This window comes from Harpia harpyja, chromosome 6 (assembly GCF_026419915.1).
Source record: "Harpia harpyja isolate bHarHar1 chromosome 6, bHarHar1 primary haplotype, whole genome shotgun sequence".
Taxonomy (NCBI): Eukaryota; Metazoa; Chordata; class Aves; order Accipitriformes; family Accipitridae; genus Harpia; species Harpia harpyja.
Window position 1 is genome coordinate 43,446,807 of NC_068945.1, and position 27,368 is coordinate 43,474,174.

A 27,368-nucleotide genomic window follows, 5' to 3' on the forward strand; every position below is an offset into this window, starting at 1 on the left:
CACTCTACACCTCCTTTCCCGCTCCATAATTCCATGGTTTCTGCGCAATCACCTTTCTGTAGGCAAAGCTTCACTGCTAAAGAGGGACACAATACTCTTTCTACAAGAAAAGCGAGCAAGACAGGGAGAAAATAGGTATCCTCATAAAAATACAAAAGGGTCCAGTATTAATGAGTCACAGGGCCAACCTCACTTCTGGCATTTTCTGCTTTAGGCAACTCCTTTTGCAAGCTTTCATTTCTTGAAGGGGATTACATTAAGATACAAGCTTAGAATTACAAATCATTATGTCTGAATTGGGAACCTAACCTCGTCAGTCAGTCATACAGGTCTCCAGAGGTTGATTCTAACCTCAAGTTATACAGTGTGAAATAACAATCTTCTCCTCCCACCTCAATCACGGGTGGGTGCAATTTCCTAGACTTTCTCTGAATTTGTTTTTGGGGTTTTTTTAGAACAAGGCATTTCCCAACACATGTTAGTCATTAGCGGCTTGACAGCCCTTATTTCACAGGGTTGTTATGATGATCTATTGATGACTATGATACTCGTCAGACTGTCTGAAATGCATCATAGATAATAACATACCCTTATATCTAAGGATAATGTTCTATGAGGAAAACAGGCATTTTCCCCTTTTTCTTGTTTTTCAAGATCACAGAGTAGATTTAGCCTTTTACTGATACTTGTAGATAGCCCAAGCTCTTTGCTGGTGCAGACGAAGGCTCCAACCAGCATTAGAAATAGAGGACAGATGTGCTGGTGGTCAAAGCACATTTGTAGATAGCACCATAGAGAGTGTCATAACTTATCAATACCAAGATGCTTGGAGTAAGTGAACACTTAGCTCCTATGCAAGTAACATCCGTAATCTGGAGATCAACATTGTCCTTTCCTCCAATAGCTATGCACAGTTTTTGTAGATGGGTCCTTGTCCCTCTTACTAGAATTGTAATGTGGCTGGAGAATTTGAACCAGCAAGTCCCTCCCTCACTAAGCACACAGTTCTGGGAGTGCCAACTGGACGGGGTGGCCAGAAGCATTGGAGCCTGACGAAATCCAAGAGAAGTATCTGTACAAACGTCACACTGATTTGTAACACTCTTTCAGAAAACAAAAGGAGAAGAACTCAAGAGAGTAGAACTAGGCAGACAGGCACCCAGTATGCTGGTAATTTACACATAAGCCTCTTGGGTGGTAACAATACCTCCTAGAATGAGAAGAGTCTAGACACACCAGTGTGCTCAGAGCTTCTACTGCTCCTAGAAGCCTCTCCACCCCAAGCACAGCAGGGGGTGGTCAATCTCTCAGATATATGGGGCTGCTCCTATACCATTTTCATAAAAGGTACACTTGCCAGACTTCTTCTGTCACTTCATCAGTGTTCATTCAGGTCACAAACTGCAACATGCATGCAGCCTCCTACCATACAACTTGGTATGTGTGATTACTCCCACCATGTAACACGGACACTACAATTTTGCTTAAAAGATAGACTAAGTATTTTGTGGATGCAGGAGAGCTGTGACACCTTTCCTGAAACATACTGCACAACACTGACTGAATAAGCTCTTCTGGTCAACTGTATCTGCCTGAACGCTGGATAAAAGCAGACTTGCCAGCACCCAGTTTTGTACTGACTTTCTAAACATGCAATTCACATTCTCTGTTCAGAGTATGTAGGTATCTTAATGTTTTGGATTCTGTTTCAGAGTCACTTTAATCAAAAGCAACCCAAACTCCTATTCAGTCTTGCCCACCATGGTCAATAGCAAAGTTTTCAGTAGCAGCTGTTTAAGTCTGAAGTCTCAATCTTTAGATAAGATTTTAGGATCTTTGGAGCCCATAAGATTTTTTTCCATAGGGTTTTTATCAATCTTGAAATTTCTGTTCAACAGCCACAGAACAAGGAAAAAGGCAGGAAAGATGAAAGGCAACGATGTTCTTCCATCTGCAAAATTCCAGTTCTCGTGGTGTCAGTAACTCTAGTCAGTAATTATTTTTCCAGCCACTGGAAAAATAATTCAAAAACATGAACATATAAATACACAGAAATCCCTGTGCATACAAAAGACGCAAATCCCACACCTTTTTACTCTGCCTGCTCCCTAGCTGGTATCAAAAGATGACTTTTAGTTGTCTTTCCAATTAACCTTTACCTCTCCACTCTCTCCCGAGATTTCCCTCCTCATAAATTGTCTTACATAATGACTTTTTGCAGATTACAGTGCAAAGCAGCTACTCTTCTATACAGAAAACATGAGAAGACCACTACTTAATTTTGACCCCAAAATAGATTTTAAGAAGTTATTACTATGACTCAGTAACAAAGTAAATAGAATGACAAATTTCAGCTCTCATTCAACATTTAATTGTGCAAGATACTGCACCTGTTTTCCAGATTTATGAAATAAACTTGTGGAGGATGGCATTCAACCCTCTCACAGTTAGAAGTATTTGTGCTGCAGGAATCATGATTCTTTGCTGAAGCAATCTAAATTGCTTGAACCCAAATCCAAACATAAAAGTTTGAAAGAAATTTTCACATGTACTTCTTAACACCTGATCTTCAAGATAACACATGGGTAAAAAACAACATGACAGAAATGAATAAAGACACACAGGAAAAATAGCTGACATGAAATGACCTATGAAAAGGCAGTCTTTCCTTTCTGTGATTTTTAATATTATAACATACTGGTCCACTACGGGGCTACCTTTCACATTACTGTATAATACAGACAAAACCAAACCTCATGTTTTAACTGAACAACTTTTAACAAACCTCTATGCATCTTACAAAAACACTATCACTGCAAAATAAAGGGCAAAAGAGGACCTGTTGTTGCTTACCCATTGCAAATACATGAGAGAGAGAAGAACAAAAGGAGGAGTGAGATATTTTTCCTAGAGAGAAGTTTAATCTCTAATATTGTCAAAAGAACAACAGTACTTTCCCCCCCCCCCCCCCCCAAAACAAGTATGCCAAAGAACTTGGAACTATTTGTATTCTATACTTAGAAGTTACAAGTTCACTTGCCTACATATCTGTTCACCTCTCTCTGCTTTGTATTTTCAACAGCTGATTGTAGAAACTCTAAAACCTGAATGGGGAATTGTTTCTCATCTCATTAAAAAATACACAAATCAATAAACAGTAGAACAAAGAAACTAGAAAAAAAAAAAACAAACCATTAAGGTCATATATCCTCTCTCCAATATATAGTGGACCAGCTAGCTGCTTCACTTAGGGAGCAGGTATGGTGGAGGAAGCCTACATCACGGAAGGGTATTTACAGTGTTGAATGGCAGACTCGAGGGAGCACACACATGCATAGAGGCATATTTCAGTAGACCTTCTGCTCCCAGAACACCTTGCTAGAACCATTCATTTAATATTAGGGAAAAATTTGCAAGTACAATGTGCCTGTCCATAAAAACACTACAAAGAGACTGTTACAAATACCTTCAATATCCTCTGCACCTCCTAAACCAAATTCCTCCAATAGATCTGCAAAACAAATAAATCAGATGCTTTATTTAATACTCCTATCCAGAAAGATTACAAAGCTCAACCCAGAACCACATGAAGTGAACATTACCTGATTTCTGCTGCCTTTTTTTAGCAGAGGTTTCCTTCATTTCCAAAACAGATTCAGAAGTCTTCAGCTATGAAAGACACAATCCAATGAGAAAAAACCAAATTCAAAGTAACTGCATACTACTTAATAAGCAGAACAAGTAGTCAGTCTGACATGAACAAATACTTACCGGGGAATTGTTGGGTTTCTCCGAAAAGCCTGGAGGTGAAAAATGTTTTGGGAAGTGTTATTTTATTTAATTGAAGGTATCTTCTACTCCATTCAATATCAGTAGTTTCTACAACTAAGTAATAGTTGCAAGCATTATTTCATTGAGAGCACGATACCCAACATTCAGTTCACCTCATCCTAGAGCATTTGTATTAGTATACACGAAATGGAGAATGCATAGTTCCCATTGTGCACCCTGGATTTAAAAAATAATCATCACAGAACTAGGACAATTCATGTGAAGCAATAAGGTCATGCTTGTTAACAGAACAAGATCAAAAATATTTAGTCCTTTTGAGGAGCTGAATCCTGCTTTCTAAAAAGATTATTTCAAAAGCCAAAGGGGGTCTGCTGTAATGAACAATCATAAAACAGTCCAACAGCACTATGACTGTGATTATCCTGTAAGTCTTTAATGTTGAGGAGTATTTTCCCTTCCATTGATGGGACAGAGAAAGCATGGGCGCATCTACAGAAACCTCATACATGTGTCCTTCAATGAGGTAAAAATCAAGCTAGTTCTCATCAGATTGTTCTGGTTTAGCTTGCAAGGAAACAGAAGAAACAAGTGTTGCTTGGTTGTAATCTGTATTTATAGCATCGTTCCAAGTACTTTTTTTTTTTTTTTTAATTTTTGTCTAACATTAAATCATTTCCAAACCCACACCGTCCACCGGCCCACCTATATTTTTCAAATCCTCTGCTTTAGTCATCTTACAGTTTGAGTCCTCTCATGAGAGAAGTATATGAAATGTTACTAAGAATGGCTCCACAGCAAAATTTTTATATTTAAAAAAAAAAAAAACTATTAAAAAGCAAACAATATTTGATTTCAGGAAACTTGGTGGTCTAGCAGTATGGAAATACCTTAGAAAGATTACCATAATCACCTTTTACCCCCTTTTCACACTGATTTTAAACTTATCTTAATAGCATCATATGAAGCAGACTTCCATGACAACTACTCAACAAGTAGATTTACAAGCTCCCAGGAGCCTGTAAAGTTTTGCTTCCAGCTTACTAAACTAAAACTGCATTAGCTTCTTCAGCTATTCTGTTGTACCTATACTACAAGCAGGACTGACAAACCATTTGCTAAAGGAGAAATCCTTCAGAAAAGAGTTCTACTTCCCTGCCATCCTACACTCAAGATGCTCAAGAGACAGTGTCACAAACTACAGGCAGAAACCCTCGGCAACAAAACCTAAACTTTTAGTCACATTTTAGCTACTAGGCAAAGCACAACAGAAAGCTATCAAAAATTAAGCTAAGGGAAAAAAAAAAAAAAAAAAGATTAGCTAGATCATAGCTTTCTTCTGCTGCATTATCATCCAAGAATGTTTAAGTGTTCAGACAGGTCAGTCCTAAACCACATACACTGTCATCACTATGCAACAAAAACCTGAATCCAAAAAAATACAAACATGTCCAAAGAACACATCTAATGCAAACAAGACAACTTCCTTTACAAACTGGCCAGCAAGTGCTGTGATAACTGGTGTTAACTAACAAATACTAAGCACTTCATCACTTCATTGCTATAGCACACACCCACATCATAGCAGCATTCCTAAGACAGACACTGCTAAAAGTTTACTTTAGCCTATAAAGGCTTACAGACAAACATTTAGTCCACGAGGAAATTACCATTGTCACGTTCCCCTGAAACAATCTGTAAGCATGCTCCGTGTCTGTCTGCAGCTGGGAGCAACACACCAGACGATACTTTTCTCGGACTTCCAGAATCCGTCTGTATAATCTAAAACACATGCATAAGAATTGGTATAAACGCATTTTCAACTCATTTCTATGCAAAAAGCTCCTGCTAAGTCAATTTGCACAGCATGGTGTCCTGGGTTCAGCTGGGATAGAGTTAATTTTTACAGGAACCTGGGAGGTTGGGGGGGGGCATAGCCGAGGCAGCCGACCTGAACTAGCCAAGGAGCTATTCCATACCATGTGACATCATGCCCAGTATATAAATGGGGAGCGGGCCGGGGGGGAGGTCTCTCGATTTTTGGTGGTGGAGCGTCGGGTTCCGGGTGGTGAGCAGTTGCACTGTGCATCACTTTTTTTTTTTGTATATTCTTTCATTAGTACCGTTGTTGTTGTTGTAACCGTTTTTTTTTTTTTTTTGTGTTGTCCCAGTAAACTGCCCTTATCTCAAACCTCGAGGTTCCAGTTTTTTTTCTTTTCTCTCCTCCGTCTCCTCCCTATCCCACCGGAGGGGGGCAGGAGGAGTGAGCAAGCGGCTGCATGGTCCTTTGTTACCGGCTGGGCTGAAACCACAACACATGGTATCAAGTATATTAGAGATACAAAAACCTTTGATAAGACCCTTGGAAAGGACACATCAAGACATAGTCTATTGGAAAGCACAGCAGTTGTGCATGTTTTCAGATCTCGGGCAGAAACCTCACAGCTCATCTAAACTATTCTGTCACATTGATAAACCTTGACAAACCAGACAGCCACAAAAGAGAATTAACATGGTAACTCAAGGTGTGGGCTGTGAACCAATAACTGCAGCTCTGTGGTGATCCAACTTTTGTACTGAACTTGCACCTGACATTCAAGTTTATGCTTACGTTCCCTGGGCATGTATCCTGCAGTGGCGAGTGAACACATCGCTACTCCCAATCGCAAGGGTGATTTGGGTTGAACAAAGACTAGCAAGGCAAAGCTTACAGAAGCTAAGGCTACCTAAAAAAACTAATAATATTTTAGTCTTGTATTTTGAAGAAGGGGTGGGGAAGAGTTCGTTTTGCCTCACAAGAAAGCCAGACCGGGTTAGCTACAGACCCTGCTCATTTTCTTCCAGCCCAGTACCACAGACAGAAAGAACGGAAAGGGCAAACACAGCCAGCATGTGTGGTATCTCTGTTGGACACGACCTTCAAAAAGGGCTGAAGTACACCTACAAAAGGTAGAGAGGATCTATTCAGAAGCAGCTAACCATCTAGGCTGGAGACCCTAAGGGCAACCACTGACCAGGTCAGTAGAATAGAGCTGTCTGGTGAAAAAGCAACAGTCCTGCCAGCCCCTGTGAAAAGCTCAGAGTATTTTCAACAGCAAGAAACTTCACTGCTTCAAGACTATACTAGAAACCAAACTCAAAGGCCAGTTGTTATGAGACCCAAGTCGTTAGCTTAACCTAACTTCATCCCAATCCCAACTGAACACATGGCCCAGAGCAGAAGTATTTCAAGGGTCCCCAGTTACAAACATATGGCAGAAGCAGGAAAAGAGGAAATAAGCCTCATCAACGGTAGGGCCCAAGCCAAAAGCAAGCTCTCAAGCGCTTCTGGATCTTACTCCTACCCTCCTCTCCCTGGCAGGAGCCCCCATATCCTTCACAGAAAGTACCTCAGAGTCCCAGGGAGATTCAGCATCTTCCTCTTCCTCTGCTCCCACTGCTGGCAGGGCACCTACAAACAAGGTAAGAAGTGAGACACTGAGTGCTTATATTTCACTCTACCCTTCCCCATCCGTCAAGCCCTGCATCCAGAAGACGTGCAGTGGTTCTATTGCTGAGGACAAACTAAGAAGCAAGTGTTATTCAAGGGCTTCTCCACACCCAGCCACATAGTGGTATTTCCTTTACACTGCCACCTCCTCTTGCCTCTTTTCCAGCAGAAGACAGCTATGCACAACAGCTGACACAGCTACAAGCAACACCCAACACATGTTTGGGTAGCATTCAGGAAGGGACTCCAGCACGCTGCAGTCCTGTGGTATACAGAGTTTACGTCACCTGCTCTCCAGCCTACAGCTCCAGAATTTGGCATTTACTACCGCTTTCCACTGTACAGGAGGTACTGTAGAAACACTACCCAAAACATCCTCATGCTAACATCACCAAAATCACCAAGACACAATGCTCCTTTTGTAGTGCTACCAGGAAAGATCTTCACTGACAGAGACTTGTTATACCCTGCACCTTCCCAGAAGCTAGACACCTAAGCATTGCCATTTAAAAACAGGGTAGAGGCTCACAGCTCAAACACTCACCCCAAACACACAAAAGCAGTTTCTGTCTCAGGGGGTTAACATTCAAATCTCTCCTCTACCAGATGAACGTAAGGCTTGGTCTCAGCGGGTTCCTGGCCAGATTAATTTCTCTGTTTTAAGCTACTCCATTAGGTAAAACTGATTCAGGATTCACTTGTGTGGAGACACGCACACAAAGAAGGGGGAAGGAGCTGGAGACCAGTGAGGGCACCCACCCCAGAAAAGGGCAACTGCTGGTTCCAACCTGGGCTCTGACTACTTACACCATGCCAAATGCACGCTTATGGTAAACTGCAGAGACAGAAGAGCATGTATAGGCACAACACTTGAATACAGCAGGTTCTGCCAGGCTCCCTGTGTAGCATTTGATCAGCAGCTACACATGCTCTGGTAACATCTACCACACCAAGCTAATCTCTGGAGACAGACAATGGAAACAGTACCTTCTCCTCCTGCTCTGAGACTCAAGGTGAGTACCACAGTGCTCAACTCTGACCAACCTGGTAGCGCTTTAAAGCACACACAAGTGTGGCACTGGAGAGACCTTCTACATTTTAAAACTGGACAAGGTGAGGCACTGGAACAGAACAGCTTTCTCAGCTTGACTCAAATCTTTCCCAGGCTTCAGCCAAGAACAATCACAGCTTTTCCTACACAGAATACAGCTTTTCAATCCAACAGTATGGGCCAGAAAGGGGAATACCACTGTCACACGCAAGACACTGTAGTCGTCCTCCTCTTTTTTATCAGTGCATTTTGTTCAGGTCACTTCAGGGAGAACACAGCAACAAAAGCAAGAATGGCACTTGCTTCATATAGCATCATTTGGAATCCACCACCACAACTTCAGTTCTTCAAGAACGAATGAAAAGGAACAAAAGCTCTTTCCTTCTCTGCCAATGCCCACTAGGATTCACAGGCCAGGGAAAAATTTGCTATCTCAGAAGTCAATCGCCATTTTAGTTCATTTACTGTGCATTAATATTCATAGAGGAAGAACTGGATCGGTATTTACTAACTAATTTCTCTCACCAGTGTTGTCTTTTGAAGCACTGTGGACTTGATGGCCATCATTACCAATAGAATTTTTCACACCCTCAACAACTGCAGTTTGGAGCTCTTCACCAGTATCTTCCTTCTCCTGCTCCTCCCCCTCTTCTTCCCATTCAGGTGATTCTGCCTAAAAGAAATTGACCGAGACAGCTGGAAAGAGCAGAAACAAGCATCTTCTTCACCATCCATCAACAACTTGAAAAATACTTTTCTTGTGTAAGGCAAAAGGGAAACTGTGTTGAGCTTTGCTTTACAAGGCCTTCAGTTTTTCCATGACAATCTATATGAGTAGAGAGCAATGCCTAATGTCATTAAGTCTCACCCCTGGCTCTGCAAAGCCCCTGAGAAGCACTTCCTAATGTCAGTCTAACTAGCTTCATTTAAGTTACATCATTCTGGAACACATTCCTTCTTTTCCCCTCCTTTGCTCCAAGGGAAATCACTAGCTTCCTGTTCTCAATCTTATGCAAACTTCTTTTTGTTTCCTCACTTTCAGCCACCACACCATCAATTTTACTAAATGGCAGTCACTCTTCACAGATAAAATCTGTACAGACAACCGAGAAAAATGTAATTGATTCCAGAAAAAGTCTACTGCCTGTTCTTTTTCCTGCAAAACTACTGTAACCAACAGAAGAAAGTATTGAAAATACTGCCTGATATTATTCTTATACCTAAGAAACTGCTTTGGCTAGGAGTAAGACATTTTCTAATTTCAAAAAAAGGATGATCAAAAGACAGATATATGTGAAGAATAAGTATTAACAGAAATTCAGTTTACCATTTGTTTCTTACCTATAATACCCTTAGAAAATATCCTTGTGATTAAATCATCCCTATATACTTACTTTGGTGCTTAAGTGAAATGCTGCTCTTAAATTTTCTTCACGCCTATTTAAGTGCAAGTTTTCACTTCCTTGTTTCAGTGCTTCACAGACTTTATCATCTACCTCTTCAGATTGCTCTTCTTCAGCATCTTCATCCCCCACACGTTCAAGAATGACAGGGTTCGGTCTTTGACTTTCAAGCCTTGGGTTTTTTGCTGCTGACCAAGAATTATTACCACTTTCAAAGCCATCACTGAAGCTTGACTTTTTCTCCTTAAGACCACAACTATCTGAGAGAGGCTGAGGTATCTCTTTTTTCCAGTCTGTCGTTTCAGAGTCTGCAAGACAGGAGTCAGCATTTCTGTGAAACTTCTCCTGTATCATGCTTTTCCTGTTCCAGCTTTCTTGTGTATCTTGCAAATTATTTAGATTTTGAAAGACAGCTTGTTTTGGTACTGACTTGCAAGATACTTCATTATTCATTATCTTTGGAGACATGGCAATTGCATCTTCTTGCGACCCTTCGTGACACCCAGCTATAAAAGACACAGGAGTATCAACAGATTCCTCCACCTTTTCATCAAGTTCTTTACTTATTTTATCATCATCATCACAGACATCTCCAGTTCCACACCAAGCTTCTCCTTCATACTTGGTGTTACTAAAATACTCCAATTTCTGACTGATTTCCCCTTTAGGTTCTGTTTTCGCCCCCTGCTCCTCCTCCAATATGTCGTTAGACTGAGTTTCTTCATCTTCCAGATCCTCCTCCTCCTTTTCATCTTGTGTAAGATCCTCGTCCTCCTCCTCTTCTTCCTCTGCCTCCTCATAATCTTCATCATCATCTCCTTCATTTTCATCATCTTCCTCCTCCTCCTCCTCCTCCAATTCTTCTTCCTCCAGGTTGCTTGCATCTGAGACATCTTGACTCAACAATTCTCCACATTCTCCTTTGTTCAGGTTTGCATCTGACGGGGTTCTTTGTTTGAGGCTTTTCTTTGGTGACTTAGGACTTTCAATTCTAGAACCATCGCCATCATCTTAAAGCACAAGAAAAAGAAAAATGCATGTGAACAAAAGGGGTTATGTAAATAGCAATAGGCATGTTACCAGATTAACGCACAGGAGAGGAGTCATCCGGGAATGTCTGGAAAAGGAGCCAGGTAAGGGATGGGCAGGATGGACGAAGGACTTGACCAGGGACAAAGGCTTAGGAGGGGATTAATATCTTCATTTTAATGATACAACTTATTCTTTTCTGAAATGACTAAGTGCTGTGTTTTCAAAATGCTACTTTTCTCACTTGCTATAGCAAAAAAAAAAAATTATAAAAATACTACTGAGCAAGTCTACTGTTATGTATCAGTATATCATACAATCTTTTCCAAATAGCTTACTGTTTTTCTTGAACTGCTGGGAAACGTTCATTAACAGTGTCAAGTTTGGCTTCTGCAGCTTCTGTAAATAAAGAATTATTTTAGCAAAAAAATTTTTTTTTCTTTGAACAGCAACAACAACAAATCCTTTGTTCACATCAAATCTTGAACAGTAAATATAATCAGGCTGTCCTTTTGGTAGTGCTCAGGTGCTGGCTCCATCCTATACTTCTAACTACACAAACACTCCCCATCTATGCAATTCAGTGAGTACTTCACCCCAAAACACTGTGCAGGCACCCTTCTGCAAATTGTTTCTAAAACTATGTTCACATGCATAACAGTTCTAAAAACCTGTTTTTAATATCTGTCATACTTAAGTAAAATTCAGCTATATTTTAAGATTGCAGTTTCAGGATGCTTACTTGCAAATGTGCACAACACGAGTAACTGTTAAGATCCCTAGACTTAATGCATAAATTAGTCCCTGCAAGTACACTTACCAAAATATCCCTAAATTTCAAAATCATGCCAGAAAAAACCACATCATTTCTATTTAAATCAGTGCAAGAAAATGAAATCATGTTAAAACTAAACATGCTTGCATCTCCAGCATTACAGAGCGGGTTCAACTATCACACTCAGGTTCCTCGTCACTGCAGAATCCCAGTGCAACAGAATAGATGCTCCAGCCATCACTGCAGAAGCTGATAATTCTTCAGAACATTAGTAAAAACAGTAGGCACAAGAGCTTGTAGCTGTCAAAGAGAATACTACTCAAGCATTCAAAAAAAAAAAACAACAAAAAAAAAAGGGAAAACATGCAGCGTGAGATCACATGCAAGCACAGAATGCCATCTCATAGAAGAAAAAGACGACCCATTTGAGTAACTCATCCATTGAGCGCTCTTGAGGAACCTGACGAGGAGGAAAGGAGAACTAGGTGATGAAGGATTTCAGTAGATCTTGATAAATAAACGCCCTTTTTCTTTATCAGTTAGGATTCTATCACCAAATTTACAGGAAACAATAACAAAGTTTGGAGAAGAACAGAACAGGTTATAATAGTAACTTATAAACTTTTAGGGCCTGCAAGCCTGACTCAAATGAACAAGAACAAATAAAAGAATGCAGCTGTTTATCTCGTCACCTATTGCTCTTTTGCCCCAAACCACAAATCTACTGCATGCTCCACCACAGCTACAGGTCTTTTAGGAAAAACTCACAGCAGAAGGCAGGCCGGCAGGCCAGAGACTGCTTTTAAGGAGAAAACAATATTGGCTGGAACTGCAGTTTCTTTCAATCCCAGAGAAAACTTGCCTTCAAATCACTAATTTTTACAGGACATTCTTCCTGCAAAAGCAGCATACCTTGGGGGTGAAATCAAGTTGTTCTTCCTCGGAAGCATGCCAACTGTCACCACTCCCCTCTTTCTCAGAGCTTCTTAAAAAGCAAAGCAAAATGAGTACTGTGTCTCTCAAATCATTCCTCAGGTAAGTGTTAGGTATTTTTAAAGTCTCACCTTATTGAGTCTCCTTGGGAAAAGTCATCTATTGCTGTTCAAACATTAATTGACATGTTGAAATTAGATTTGGCATGCTAAAAATTAACCAGTACATATAAACACTTAACATGGACAACTCTACAGGTCATAACAGAATGAAACTTTGGGTAGTCAGTTCAACACAAGACAGCATGAATGAATGCATTTCCAAAACAACTGCTTTTTTGAGCCATACTGAATTAAAAAAAAAAGAAAACAAAAAAGACCAGACTTGGATCTCCTTTGGACTCTTACACCCAGAAGATTAACAAACATCTCTGAACTAAAAAAACCAATAGCATAGCATGAATAAGCTATGTTCGCAAACAGTTAAACTGGTGGTGGCTTAGCAAGACAGTAAGTAAATGAACCTCCTAAGTACTCATATTACACACGAGTACACATCACATGCAGAGATTTTACTGTTTTCTGTAACATTATGCATATAACATTATGCTGTATACTACACTATCTGCTGCTCTACCTAATTACAGATTATTCTGAAAAGGTAAAGAAAATCAAAAAGCATAATCAAGATCTAAAGCTTTTCCCCAGGTAGAATAATCACCAGCAGTTCTCTATACTGCACCAAAAAGGGTATTCAACAGACAAAAGGGGCATAATCAGGGCATTCTATACTACACTCCAAGTATTCATCAGTGTTATGAAGGCAACTTGCACACAGGATCATAGGATAAATCAGGTCAGAAGGGACATCGGGAAGTCTCTTAGCCAACTGCCTCCTCAAAGCAGGCTCAGCTATGAGGTCAGATAAGGTTGCTTAGGGCTTTATCCAGTTCGGTCTTGAACACCTCCAAGGAGGGAGACTATACAACCTCTTTGTTCTACTGTCCTTATCATGGTAAAGCTCCTCACACCCAATTAGAAACTCTCTTGTTTCCATTTATGCCTCTTGTACCTCCGCCTCCTGTCAGGCAGCCCTGGGAAGCACCCGGCTTTGTCTTCTCAGATGTACTGGAAGCTGCTGCTAGGTCCTCTTCCAAGTCGCCTCTTCTCTAGGCAGAACAAGCCCTGTTTCCTCAGCCTCTCCTCAAAGGGCAACTACTCCTGCCTCTGACGAGTCTGATGGCCCTCCACTGAACTTGCTCACTGTTGAAACACCAATCTCTCTTGCACTGAGGGCTCAAAATTATAGCCAGGGAGCTGGACACAATCCAGTGAGTGCCAAGTAGGAGCGGACAATCACTTTCCTCAATCTTTTGGCTATGCTGCTTTTAATACAGCCAAGGACACCGTTGACCTTCTCAGTTGCCAGGGCACCCTGCTGGCTCATGCTCAGCTCATTCTCTGCCAAGACCCTCTGGGCCTTCTCAGCAAAGCAGCTCTCCAGCCAGGCAGTCCCAGCATGTTTTGTAGCAAGTGGCTGCTCCTCTCCATGTGCAGGACTTGGCATTTGCCCTTGCTGAATTTCCTAAGACAGGCCTGACAGTCCACTTACCCAGCTTTTCAAGGCCCCTCTGAATGGCAGCACTGCCCTGAAGCATATCTACTGATTCCCCCAATTTGGGGCCACTTGCAAACTCGATGAGAGCGCACTCTAGCACATCACCGATGTACTAAAGAAATCTGAACTCTAGGAATCCAGCCTGAAGAGTGCTAAAACCTCTCAACTATCAACAACCACGATGAAATAAAAGGGGTCTTCAATTCCCAGTACAGGAGGGAAAAAACAAACAATATAATCTCCACACAGTAGCTATTTCAGTGTTCCTCAAGTTCTTGATAACTAATTCTTGTTAACTATCATAACAAAATGAAGTTGCTTATGAACGGGAGGCTGGTAACCTTCCACAAACTCGCATGATCACAACCAAACCAAGGTCTTAAAAGGAAAAGAAAACAAAGGCATACCATGCCTGAAGACATCTCCTCTACTACCAGTCAACCACAAATGAGCGTGGAAATTTTGTCCTAAAGACAGGGTTTATGTGGGAACTTTGATGAGGACATCTCCTGACCTGAACAGGGCTTTCAGACAATGAAATACAGCGTACGTGTTCAGTGTAGACATGTCATGTAGACAAAACCTAGAGGCTGAAACTTCCAGTGGGAGGACAAGCTAAAACAGTCAAAATACCAACACAGTCTCTGATTTTTAATGTTTCCTCTTACAAACACATAATATTTAAAAATAATAATTAGTTCCACATACCACAGTTTTCTGTTAACTCACTTAGTACCAGCAGTCTAAGCTACCTACTAACCTCCCAAATGGAATAAAAATCTGTCTCTCAGAACTGAGTGGACAGGGTGGAGCAATCCATTATAAACTCTTGACAGGTGACTTCAGTTATATTTTCAATTAGTATAGTTATAATTAGTCAAACCAGCTGAGTAAGTTATCTGAACTTTTGCTTTCAATGCATAGTAACTTTAAGCAATGATCAAAACCAGATCACATTGTCCTTTAGAAGGCAAGAGAGAAAGTTCATGAGCTGGCTTTCAGACAGACCTTGATGCCCTACCATAGAAATGAGATCTAGAAAAGCAGTCTCTGAGGATTGCTTGCTTCCACTTCAGTTGAAGTCCATTTCCATTTTGGAGTAACAGAAGAGCATATTTAAAAAAAAAAAATTATTTACTATCACTAATGACACAAAGCAAACACTCAATTCAATAATAAAGGACCCATGCAAAACATGCAAACAAATAAAAAGCACCTAAAGCCTGCTCTCAAATCTAATTTATAAAACCAAATCCATCAAAATAGGGACCTCCAGGATAATAAACATCATAGAAGTATTAATATTTGTATATTGTACAACACATTTAATATTTGAAATGCTACTGTATAGAATACCTTTCCTTGATTTTCCTGTTCTTGATGTCTGGTTAGGAGATTGTTGCATTCCTATATCCATTTACGAAAAGGCATGGAAAGGACAGATGAAACAATGACATCAGAATAAATCTGAATCCCCAGAAATTTGCAAAACATAAGCAGTACATCAACAAAGCTATAGCAACGGGAAAATGTACTGTGACTATCAGCCTACTCTATGGTTATAAGTGCTAGAAACAAAACCAATCACGATCTACAGAACTCTCCTGTCAAGGGACAGTGTCAGTGTAACTTAATTTACTTGCTCCACGTAAAATACCCATATTCCAATATTTTGCAAGACTGAAACAGATTATCAGAAATTTACTCTACTGCCAACTTTAGATTTCCCTCAACTTGACTGGTCCTTGTCTAACAGACTGCAAATGCAATTCCTTCATATTTGTAGAGCACTTCATACATACAGCACACTTAAAATCCCTCCCTCTAAGCATCCCCAAAATCCTTAGGTGCCAACAACTAAACTTTGGAGATACACTATCCAGAAATTTTGAAGGAAATCTTGGTTCTCAGTACTCACACCACCATGCAACTTTGAGCCATTACGTTATTTACACTCACTCATCTCAAGTTACAGTTTTAGCATGTTTGTTATCCCTCACTAAAAAAGCAACCCAGAAACCTGTTGCCTTAAAGCAGCTCACCTTAATAGTTGTGTCAGTTGGTGCCTAATGCAAACGGAGGCCCCTCCTACCTCAGTTTGAAGATAGGAGAATTCTGCTTACACTGATTTGACCATGCTGAACTGTTCAGATACAGAAGTTATGCCACCAGCCAGAATGCAGACACGACAAGCACTCAGAATGAATACCCTGTTCCCCCAGGGCTATAAGGCAGGCCACAACTGGACCAAAACGGGCACGTTGACTGGTATGAGCGTCGTGCATGTGTGTTTGTGTGTGTATGCACATCTGTGTGCTATGGAAGAGAAGTTTTAGAATACAAATCACTATCCACCTGCTCTACCCATCCTACTTAATAAAGTTTTATATTTTAAGTCAACGAATGGTGTGGTTCTGTTATTGCAGCTACCCGACACCAAATTTCTTCGTGACAAGGCCATAACATTTGTCTCGGAGTGGAAGGAAGGGAGTCCTGCTTATACTGATTTTACTGCAAATTCGTGGAATGGATGTGGCAAAAGGACTCCTATCAAAAACATACACCTAAAGGGTTAAGAAAGGACCTCAAGATGGTTTCTCATCCCTTGTCCGTTTCTCAGTTTTCTTAAAAGGTGATACAGGACAACTTCTCCTGACCTCAGGAGATATAAAGCACACCAAAGCACTCAATTCTTTTCAAGAGCTCTACGATAAAAAAAACCAACAGCTTCGGTAGGGACTCAGGGAAACACTGAAGGAACAATACACTAATATGCAGTGCAGCAGTTAAAAAAAGCTGCCACTGCAGACATACTAGAAATCTGAATCCTTGCCTTTAGAACAATTGCATAATTATTATTATTTTTTGCCAAAGAAATTCCAACTTCAAATCTAAAAAGTCTGTCATTCAGTATGCTAGGGCTGGAAGCCATTCATTTGGAGGTTTTTGCAAACCTGCCCATGATTAATGAAGAGATTCAGGTTCTGACAAAAAGTAAACATTCAAATAAGCATGAGCCAACTCCTTAAATATGCTGACTTGCTCGTTAGAGGAGAATACTTTGAAGAATGTTCAACAAGTGCAAAAGCAGCAAAAGGAATAAGGACAACATTGAAGACCCCAGAAAAATAGTACAGAACAGCAAAAGAAAAGAATTCTGAAGTGGGTGTTTCTCTGGTTGCTCAAGATCATCCCAGCTTCTCCTCTAACAGAGGCTTCAAAGCCTGTTACTGCAGCATATCAAAGCGACTCTCGTGATGCAGGACCTGTGCTTTGTGGGTGCAAGCCAGAGACTGCAGAGTTAATGCCAGTAAATGCTCCCTATCTGCTACTAATCTCTCTCGCTTAACACACTGGGGTCATCTTTTAAGAGACTGAGCACAAGGAGAAAAAGGCTCATACTACTCAGAAGAAACACAAGCCCTACTAGAAATAGACTGAGAACAGAGCATACTCTTTCTCCTCCAAAGTCCTTAACCCACGTAATATTCTCTTCACACTTACTATGCCTCTGCAAATGTAGAGAAGAAATAAAGATTTCCCATTATATTGGGGACTTATATTAGTAGTACTATAATTTTCAAGGGATGGGGCAAATTATTTGGTTCAAGAACCCATACTTCACTGAGAGTATGTCAGTTTTGGAATCACACAACAGTATTATTTTGCAAGCCGCATATTTTAAAATAACCGAGGCCTGTCAGCCATTACAATGTGGTACCACAGCAATTATCTACACGCACAGGAGGCCGTAACGGAGAGCGCTGTTTGGGTGAAAGCAACATTATGCTGATTAAACTACCTGTACCAAGCCCTCTCCAAACAAACAAAAAAAGAAAAAAAAAAAAAATCTTCCTTCAATCTATCAAGAACTTTACAAATCTCCGACTAGACCAAAGCAACTGTTCCCACGTCAAAGGAACAAAGATTGGCTCTAAATTAAATTCCTATGTCTGGGAAAAGTCAATGAGGAAAAATATCCCATGTTTTGCTCCTATTTCTTGACATATTTAAAAAAGGAGTAATGAACTGTGTTTGAACACTGTCTACTGCCCATTTGCCACATAGTTCTGATAAAACACCCTCAAAAAACCAGAAAGAATAAAACTCCCCACCGTAGGGCCTGAGATGTAAAGTACAAGACAAACAATTTCATTTAGATTAAAATATTAATTTTCCAAGATTCCTCTAGGGCTCTGTGAGCGCAGAAGCATAGACTGGATTTAAAAAAAAAAAAGAAAAAAATCACTGAAGGAGTTAGTTTTTTGATCACAAGGCAATTGTTTTTCTGGATCACAAGGTAATACGGATTTTTTTTAAAGCTTATTTCATAAAAGTACTGAAAGTGGAAGAAAAGCATTATTTTTATTGTAAATCAAACTATGTCCAAGACGACACAGTATACACAGACACTGCATTGTTGCTGCTAACAAAGTTACTTTTCCAAGACAATTTTTCCTCAATATGTCTCTACAGCACCTACACGGAAACAATGGTAACTGATGCTGAGAAATAAGATTACTCACTAAAAGGAGCTTAGTGCAGGTGAAACTATTAATATTAAAACAAAGACGCACAAAATCAGTGGAAATCAACAAGACGTATCTTCCTGCTAACTCATCTGTTGCTACCCAACTACAGAAATATGAACAACTACTCAGAATGAACCTACTGCTTTTGCAATTGGATTTTCACAATCTGAATGGCCATCTATAGCTAAAAAGTACACACCTGAAAAACAAAAACACTCTCACCTAGCTCCTCCCCTATCCCCCTTCTCTCTCTCTCTCTCTCTAGGAAAACCTATATAGATGGGCAATCGGACAGGCAGAAGGCAACAACCCTATAAGGGGACATGTAGCGTTACACAAATAACGACTGCCTTCACAGCCTGACAAGAAGCACCTCCAGCTAGCAACAAATAAGCGCATTCACAAACTTCTTGTGCTACTCCATCTGATGCCTCCACTAAAGTCAATGGTGAACACAGTAAGTGCTAACAATACAAGCCACCTAAAAAAAAAGGCCATAATGATTTTCCTTATGAGCTCCTCCATGGTTAAGGATCCTACCTCCTCTGTCCACAGCAGGTGCACCCAACGCAAAGCCAGCAGCTCCTACCCGGTGAGGAGTGCTAGGTACCATGATGCCTTGTGCACCACCTGCAGAAGCTTCTCCTGTGTTTTCCCAGTCTGCATATTCTGCCAGTTGTTTACTGAGACTATATAGAGAAAGAGAGGAAATATATTTGGTAAAAATAACCACATACTTGCACATACCATTTCAGAGAACAGTTAACAGCCACTTATTACCCATCCTACACATACTCATAGCCATATGAATTCGTATACTCATATGCATTTGCTAAGGGTAGTACACACAGAACTTATTCCATGACTATCACATACCTCAATATTCACTACAGTCGTGTTCACTCTAGAGATGCATATTCATACCTACAAAGTTAACAACTCCTGCTTGGCACATTTTTTTCAGCCTAGCTTTTAAGCACACAGAACCATGTTAGAGAAGGAACACCCACAGGTACAAAGCGATGCATAAGAGGAGTAAAACCGCTTAAGATTTTAAGAAAAGGGGTATCAGTTAGACCTCCTCCGAAACAAAAGGCTGGTAGTTCCTGGTCACTGTAGTGGAAGTCAGTAAGGACAATGGTGCTGGTCTGGGGAGAGGGGTTACATGCATTTCAGTTTGCCAAGTTCCACCTCTGGATAACTGCAGGGTACAGGCACTTTAAAGAGTTTACAAAACTTGAAATCTAACAGAGAATTCTGGGTAGAAATTTTCCTCAACTTCCAAATTAACACTAGACGCAGCAATGATACGTATCAGGAGATGTCACTGAGCACAGCTTCAAGACAGGTCTCAACACACCATTAAACCTTGGTGCTGTTACCAAAAATGTTCAAAAGCCGCACTGATAACTGACAACCTATTCTAACGATAAAGTTAAAAATTTACCTAGAATATCCATGAATAACAGCATAATCCTCAGCTGTCCATCCGTTAGTGTCCTTATGGGAAACATCAGCACCATACTGAAGAAGAACTTTTATCAAATTAAGCTCCCCACCAGAAGCAGCAGTCATAAGTGGGGTTCTGAAACATCCAAAACACGATACAAAACAGATCATTTTACACAGACACTGTAATTATTTTTATTCCTATTTGCTCTCAAAAACGGTGTTTTCCCCATTACTTTAAAATGAACAACCAAAAAAGCAATTTTCATTAAGTATTAAGAGCAACAGTAAAACGGGAGAGGGATTCAAAACAATTAAGCGTTCAATCTTCAAGCTAAGCTTCCACATTGACAACACTTAACATGCAAACTACGTTGCTACGCAGGAGATGGTTTTTCAAATTGAGGCAATGCTGCTGACCTAATGGCACGTCTCCTGCCAGAAGGGCCATCCCAGACAATGCCTTCTTGCAATCCTCAATGGAGAAAGCATCAGCTGAGGTATGACAGCAGCCAATGCAGACTTGCTTTCACAAGTCACACTGAAATAGCTCCTTCTGTGTGGCTCCCTGCTTTTTTTCAGCCCTCATTCCCATGCCTCTCATCAATCCACCCTAAGGAATACTAGAGATCCATGTGGAGTTTTGACAAACCCCTCACCTTTCACATTGATCTCGAGCATGCACGTCAGCTCCTTTTTTGAGGAGAAACTCTACTATCTCTTCACGATGTTCAGAGACAGCAAGAATAAGCGGGGTACATCCCTCCTGAAAGGACAGATAAATGAAGTTAAAAAAATCAAAGTCACAAAACCCTTCAAGAGAAATAGTAATGCAACTTTTTGGAAGAACTTGCTTAACAAATATAAAAATTTACCTTATTCTGGGCATCAATATTGGCATTATGCTCAAGTAACAGCCCTGCTACAGATATATTAGGAGATATGACAGCAAGGTGAAGAGCAGTGTTGCCGTCAGCATCTGCCAGATTTGGGTCAGCACCATGCTGTAGCAGAACAGCCACACATTTTTCTTGCTGGCACTGTACTGCCTGGGAACAACACACAAAAAAAGGAAAAACTTCCAGCATTTACATTTCACTGCGTTACAATTCCCCAAGCTTCCCAATGCTGGAAAATAAGAGCACCTTCGAAGATTAGCTAACATATGCCTCTTCCACGCCTATCACGATATGCATGTTTCTACACAGGTCTACGTAAAGAATCCTGCAAGATACATCATTTAGTGCCTAATCAATAAGCCCCACTTACAAGAACATAACATATTCCACATACCTTCATCAGTGGCGATCTGTTATCATTGTCAAAAAGATTTAGCTTACACTTGTTTTCTACTAGATATGTAACGACATCCACGTGGCCGTTTGCAGAAGCAAGATGCAGAGGTGTCCTAAAAATTAAATCAGCACAGACAGACAACCAAATAAATCATTTCAGGCTGTGATAAATGGATATGACCACAAGTTTCACTTTCCAAAAAGCAAGCTTCAGAAAAGATTTCTCATTCCATTACTAGTAACAGCAGTTGCACATCAAATGCCTGAGGCTGGCTAGCAAAAACCCTCCACAGCGTCTGCTTAGTAAGGTGACATTTCCTTCACTGTAGAACTGAATCTGCACAAAGAGATGCCTATGCCCAGGCATTGGTCACTGCCTCCAACAGGACTACACACGTGGCACAGCAACAGAGACCGAAGCTTGGGAATCTGAGGACTATGGCAAGTAAACCTCTAGTTCTTCGATGATCATTCATGTGCCAGAAGTATATCAGAGATGTAGGAGGTGGGTTTTATAGCAAGAATATTAGCGTTTCCCTGCACTTTGAGAATTTCTGCTTTTTCTCTAGCTTGCTTACTACTGCAGCAAAAACAAGAACACGCACCAACATGCCTCTGGTAACACACAGCAAACTAGGCAGCAGAACACTGCAATCCTGACTACAGGAAAGTAACATTTGACCTTCCTGACGCATGTAACTATCACAGCCATAAAAAGCTTACCACAGAGTAAGTCCTCTCCAAGGAGGGAATACTGTGTTTCCACAATACATGACCAGCATAAGAAAATGAAACTTTTTTCTTCAAGTTAAAGCCTTCCCAGAAAGAAAACAGATCCTTCAAACCACACAACATCTTAGGTCTGATGTCAATTAACCAGCCTACTTGTCCCCAAAGACACAATCACTCAGAAAGTCCTTGCACGTGTTTCCCCCTAAAGCACAGGCACAAAGCAGCACAAGCTTCACTCTGTGCAGAAGGCAAAACGCCTGCTGCTCTGCAGGACACCTGTCCCAACAGAGCAGGAGACAAGCTAGAAAACAGCCAGGACCCTCCTCCCTTGAAGGTGATGCAACAAAAATCCTGCGGTTCCTCAAGAACCGAGGGGAACGCCAGCACTAGTTTTGAACCACATCACTGTGGGTAGGTCCTCCTCTGTATTTGGGAAAGCTCAACTAACCTTGCAATTGTTTTGGTACCTTGCTGAGAGACAGGAGCACAACAGCTCCCTGGCTAGGTGGGAACAGAAAGGGAGAGGTACAGAAATGCAGTGGCACGTGATACAGAAACACAGCAATTTGTAATGCACATACTGCTTGTTACCCGGCAGCTGATGAGCCTCCTCCACGGCAACAAGGATGAGGACAAGAAAAACACACAAAACTTCAAAGAACTTGTAATGTCTTGCTACAGACAGGGAACTGACTGAAGCATCAACAGAAGGTCCCTCAAGAGCAGCTACCACCACTTTTTGAGAAATTCCCTTATAAGCATGCGGGACCCTTCATCTCTGAAGAAATGACCGACTGAGATTACCTGAAAGCTAAGCAGGACTGGTTATGAAGGAGTCCACGATCATCTAATAGCTGCTATGCTACTACCAAGCACTAGGAAACACGACAAACCTGAAGAAGTCACTATCAGCTTCGCAAAGAAGAAAAGCCTTCAGAAAACCTGTGGACTCGTTGCTGCCCTCCTCAGCCAAGCCTCTCAGTCTGCCAACAGGAAAGGAGATGGCTCTGCTTAGAGCAAGGCCTGCCAAGCTCCACAGAAGACCCACTTCAGGGAACAGGCTGGCAGAGAACATCGGAGTGTTCACAGCTGCCTGTCCCTGCAAGAGGCCTCTAGTAACACCAAAGCTGTTCTGCCACCCAGCCTTCGGGATCCTGCCCAGACTCTGTTCCTCCCGCTGCTGCTGCAATCCTATGCTGATCACCCATGGGGCAGAAGAGAACTGCTGATGCCTGAGCAGCGGCAAAACCACCCCACTGCGAGACCACAGGGAAACAGCAGGTTGGCAGCACTCGCTTCCAATGGCGCTGGAGCCGACAACCCAGCAGCTACAAGCCAAGCAATGAAAAGCTCTAGAGTTCACTCTGACAGGCAGCTGACATGGTAAATCTCTCGTAGCGATTAGCTTTGACCCAGGATTCATGATTAGCTGGCATCGTACCTACAGTGCTCCCAACCCTGTGCTGAGCTTTGCCCATCTCTTTCAGCAAGGCTGAAGGCTTTGCTAGACCACCTCCGAAAAGCTGCCTGCTCCTAAATGATGCGGTTCCAAGGAAGTCCTATGGGCTACAGGACCCGCTTTTTGGAAGGAGCCTGTAGGGGTGCTACTTGCCACGCCCTTGGCGCAGGATTTTGCTTTTGGAGATGCTGAGGAGCAGAACTGAGATATTCACGCGAACAATGGCATTTTAGCCGTTACTTCCCACATCGCCTATTCTTCGCTTCTATTTCCAATGACGTCAACTCTTCCACTCCTTGGAGGACACAACGAAGCTTCGACTTCAACGCGCGGCTGGAGAAGGGAGCTGCGAGGCTCCTTCTGCAACCCACCTTTGCCGGGCTGCTGCCAGCTCCCTTCCACTCCTGCCTGCGCCCCCCCGGCAAGGAAACAGGACTCCGGCGACGAGGGCACCGAGGAGGCCGGGGCAAAGAGGGTAAGGCGGCACTCGGATGCCAGGCCGAATTCAAGGGGTTCTGGCAGCACAAGCCCGATTCCCACACCCGGCCGAGGGCTGGGCTCGGCTGCGGAGCCAGCCCTCCCGCTCCTCGCAGCGACGCGGCCGTTCGCCCCCAGCGCCGCTGGGCTGCCGGGGGCCGCAGCGGCACCGCCGGGGAGGGGACCCCCCACCCCGCCTCAGCGCCCGCCCGGCGCTGCTCCCGCCCTTACCGCTCCGCCTTGTCCCGCCCGTCGACGCCGTATTTCTTCAGCCCCTGCCGCACCTGGGCCAGGTCGCCGCTGGCAGCCGCACGGTGCAGCTTGCCCAGGTCCTTCTGCCGGAGCTCGTAGGCACCGGCGGGGCAGGGCAGGGAGGCGCTGCCGGACGGCGGCTGCCCTTTCTTCTTCCTCGCGAACCCGAAGATCCTCTTCATCCCGCGGCAGGGACGCGGCCGCGGGCACGGTCCCGCCTCAGGGGAGCGACGGCGGGAGGCGCCCGGCGGGCTGCGTCGGGCCCCGGGCAGGGACGGGGGAGCGGAGCCCCCGGCAGCGGCCTCGGGCCGGGCCGGCTGCTGCGGAGCGAACCGCGGGCGGGCCGGGAGCCGGAGGGCAGGGGCTCGCTCCCCCGCCGCCGGCGGCGGCGGCGGCGGCAGCAGCAGCAGCAGCAGCAGCAGCAGCAGCAGTAGCGGCGGCAACCGCCGAGGCCAGCGGCTCCCTCAGGGCGGCGAGCCCCGCGCACGCGCGGCCGGCCGGCGACGGGCGGGCAACGGCCCGCTCCGCCCGCCGCGCGGAAAGGACGGGCGTGTCCGCGCATGCGCGGCCTCGGGAGGGCGGGGAGTGCTGGCGAGGCGCGTCAGTGCCCAGGGGGGTGCCGGCATATGAGTCTTTAAGGTTAGTTGCCGGCATGTGTGTCTCGAGGGTCGGGTGCCGGCTTATGTGTCTTTAAAGTCAGTTGCCGGCACGTGTGTCTCGAGGGTCGGGTGCCGGCTTATGTGTCTTTAAAGTCAGTTGCCGGCACGTGTGTCTCGAGGGTCGGGTGCCGGCTTATGTGTCTTTAAAGTCAGTTGCCGGCATGTGTGTCTCGAAGGTCAGTTCCCGGTCTGCCCGTGCGAGTGCTTATCAGGGGCGCCGAACGGTGAGCGACGTCGCTTTCTCCCCCTCAGGCGCCGGGCTGCGACGACGGGCGCGGGGAAGGAGGCGCCTGGATGCGGCGCGGCCGAGTGAGAGGCCCGGCGGGTGGCGGGGGGCCGGGGGGGGGCCGGGCCGTGCACCCCACAGAGCCCTGGGGGATCGCCGCCGTGGAGCCGTGGGGGTGTCGCTGTCCGTGGCGGCAGCAATGCCCCGCTGTGAGCGCAGGGGGCGGCTCGGCCTGGTTTGCTTTAAAAGCAAATTGTGCAAACTGGGGAAGCGCATTTAGTGCAGAACCAGAAAATCCCCTGAAGGAGTTGCGGGCATCGCGCGTTTTTTAATCGGGTATATTTGTTGTCTTCCAGACACCTCAGAAGAAAGGCAGGATTCTGTTTACAAGATGGCAACGTAGAGTAAACACAATCCATCTCTACGCTCTTTCCAGGAGGAGGTGTTTCTTCTCGAGTCCTTTTTCACGTGGAGACATGCTCAGCCACAAAAACTTTTGGCTTTTTTACAGGTCACTCCCCAGCCAAGACCGGGAGACCCTACGGTCCCTGTCAAATGTTTCAGACTGGTCTCAATAAAACCCCTTGTTATTAGAGAGTCAGCTTTACTTGGTAGGGCCTTTGCTGGCTGGTTGGGCTGAAATTCAGTTTCACACTTTGAAGATAAGAGGGTGCTGATGGGGCCTGTGGATATAGTCATGTGGGTACAACAGGAACCGTTCATTCATTACTAGCCAAAAAAAGATGCAAAATGAATAGCTAGAATCTATCGCTCAACCAATGTCCTGGTTTCGGCTGGGATAGAGTTAATTCTCTTCCTAGTAGCTGGTATAGTGTTATGTTTTGGCTTTAGTATGAGAAGAATGTTGGTAACACACTGATGTTTTCAGTTGTTGCTCAGTGGTGTTGAGACTAAGTCAAGGATTTTTCAGCCTCTCATGCCCAGCCAGCAAGAAGGCTGGAGGGGCACAAGAAGCTGGGAGGGGACACAGCCAGGGCAGCTGACCCAAACTGGCCGAAGAGGTGTTGCATACCATGTGACATCATGCCCAGTATATAAACTGGGGGGAGTTGGCTGGAGGGGGTGCAGATTGCTGCTTGGGAACTAACTGGGCATTGGTTGGGGAGTGGTGAGCAACTGCATTGTGCATCACTTGCTTTGTATATTCCAATCCTTTTATTGTTGTCATTTTATTATTGTTGTTGTTACTATTTCCTTCCTTTCTGTTCTATTAAACTGTTCTTATCTCAACCCACTAGTTTTACTTTTTTTTCCCTGATTCTTTCCCCCATCCCACTGGGTGGGGGGTAAGTGAGCAAGCGGCTGCAGGGTGCTTAGTTGCCAGCTGGGGGTAAACCACAACAACCAATTACCAGCTGTTTGTATTAATTTTTGCCAGCTTTTTGATCTTTGTTCATACTGTTTCTTTAATCTTTTTGGCTCATGGGCGATGCTGAAGAGACCCAAATTTTTGTTTCAGTTTTAGTCCATTCCTATTTTTTTGTTTAATAGTTCCTTTTTGTTTGTTTGTTTGGGTTTTTTTTTAAGATGTTGGTATTTCCTATTATGTTGCTTTGTCCTTTCCATGTGTTCTATGCAGCTTATCTGTAGCTTTCTCAGTATCATCTAGTAACTGTTGTTTCTATTCCTGTCTGCATGAACTGTTCCATTCCTGTTCTGATGCCCTGCACAAGACCTGTGTACCACAGGCAGATTGCCAAATAGGGCTTAAGTGCGGCTTAAGTATTGCATAAGCCTTGATATTTGAGTTAGTCTGCTGAAGATACACCTTTCCTTTGACACGATTCACTCTAGCTGGATAATTTAGCTCACAATCTTTGTACCGCTGAGGTACAAAATGGCACTCGCACATTCCCTTTTTCCAGTCTGTATTTTCCCCCTATTACATCACCCTGTGTATTTTGTTTACCAAGAAGGAAAGATGTGCTGCTAATCATCCGGTTTAGTACATCTGGTTTGCAACTGCTGTATTTTCTAGGAGGGGTGGTACAACTCAGAAAAGCAGCCTGGGAAGATTGCATTTCTCTGCATTGCTTGCTCTGAGGCTTTGAAGAGAACTGGGTGGTTACACACATCCTGCAGGCAGTGCCTGTAACAGCTTTTGCTCGCTGTAGGTGGAGAGCTGGAGCTGTGGTGGTGCTTCTGGTGTGCCACCTCTGGAGCCCTGTACAGTCAGTGG

General features: G+C 43.3%; 1 protein-coding gene and 1 long non-coding RNA gene across 2 annotated transcripts in view; one reads left to right on the top strand and one right to left on the bottom strand.

The window, feature by feature from the left end:
- Positions 1–24,697, bottom strand: part of LOC128143587 (ankyrin repeat domain-containing protein 26-like) — a 110,319-nt gene extending 85,622 nt beyond the window's left edge. Inside the window, 17 exon segments of the mRNA XM_052790947.1 lie at positions 3,467–3,511; positions 3,603–3,669; positions 3,772–3,800; positions 5,460–5,562; positions 7,179–7,240; positions 8,847–9,003; positions 9,725–10,743; positions 11,101–11,161; positions 12,450–12,522; positions 12,602–12,635; positions 15,444–15,494; positions 19,160–19,308; positions 20,067–20,204; positions 20,728–20,834; positions 20,944–21,117; positions 21,362–21,476; positions 24,263–24,697. Of these exon segments, the coding sequence (XP_052646907.1) occupies positions 3,467–3,511; positions 3,603–3,669; positions 3,772–3,800; positions 5,460–5,562; positions 7,179–7,240; positions 8,847–9,003; positions 9,725–10,743; positions 11,101–11,161; positions 12,450–12,522; positions 12,602–12,635; positions 15,444–15,494; positions 19,160–19,308; positions 20,067–20,204; positions 20,728–20,834; positions 20,944–21,117; positions 21,362–21,476; positions 24,263–24,465 (2,587 nt within the window). The 5' untranslated portion in view covers positions 24,466–24,697.
- Positions 24,698–25,071: 374 nt separating this feature from the next.
- LOC128142877 (uncharacterized) lies at positions 25,072–25,758 on the top strand. The gene is made up of 2 exons (XR_008235539.1): positions 25,072–25,251; positions 25,525–25,758. It is a non-coding gene; the product is annotated as an uncharacterized LOC128142877 (long non-coding RNA).
- The last annotated feature ends 1,610 nt before the right edge of the window (positions 25,759–27,368 follow it).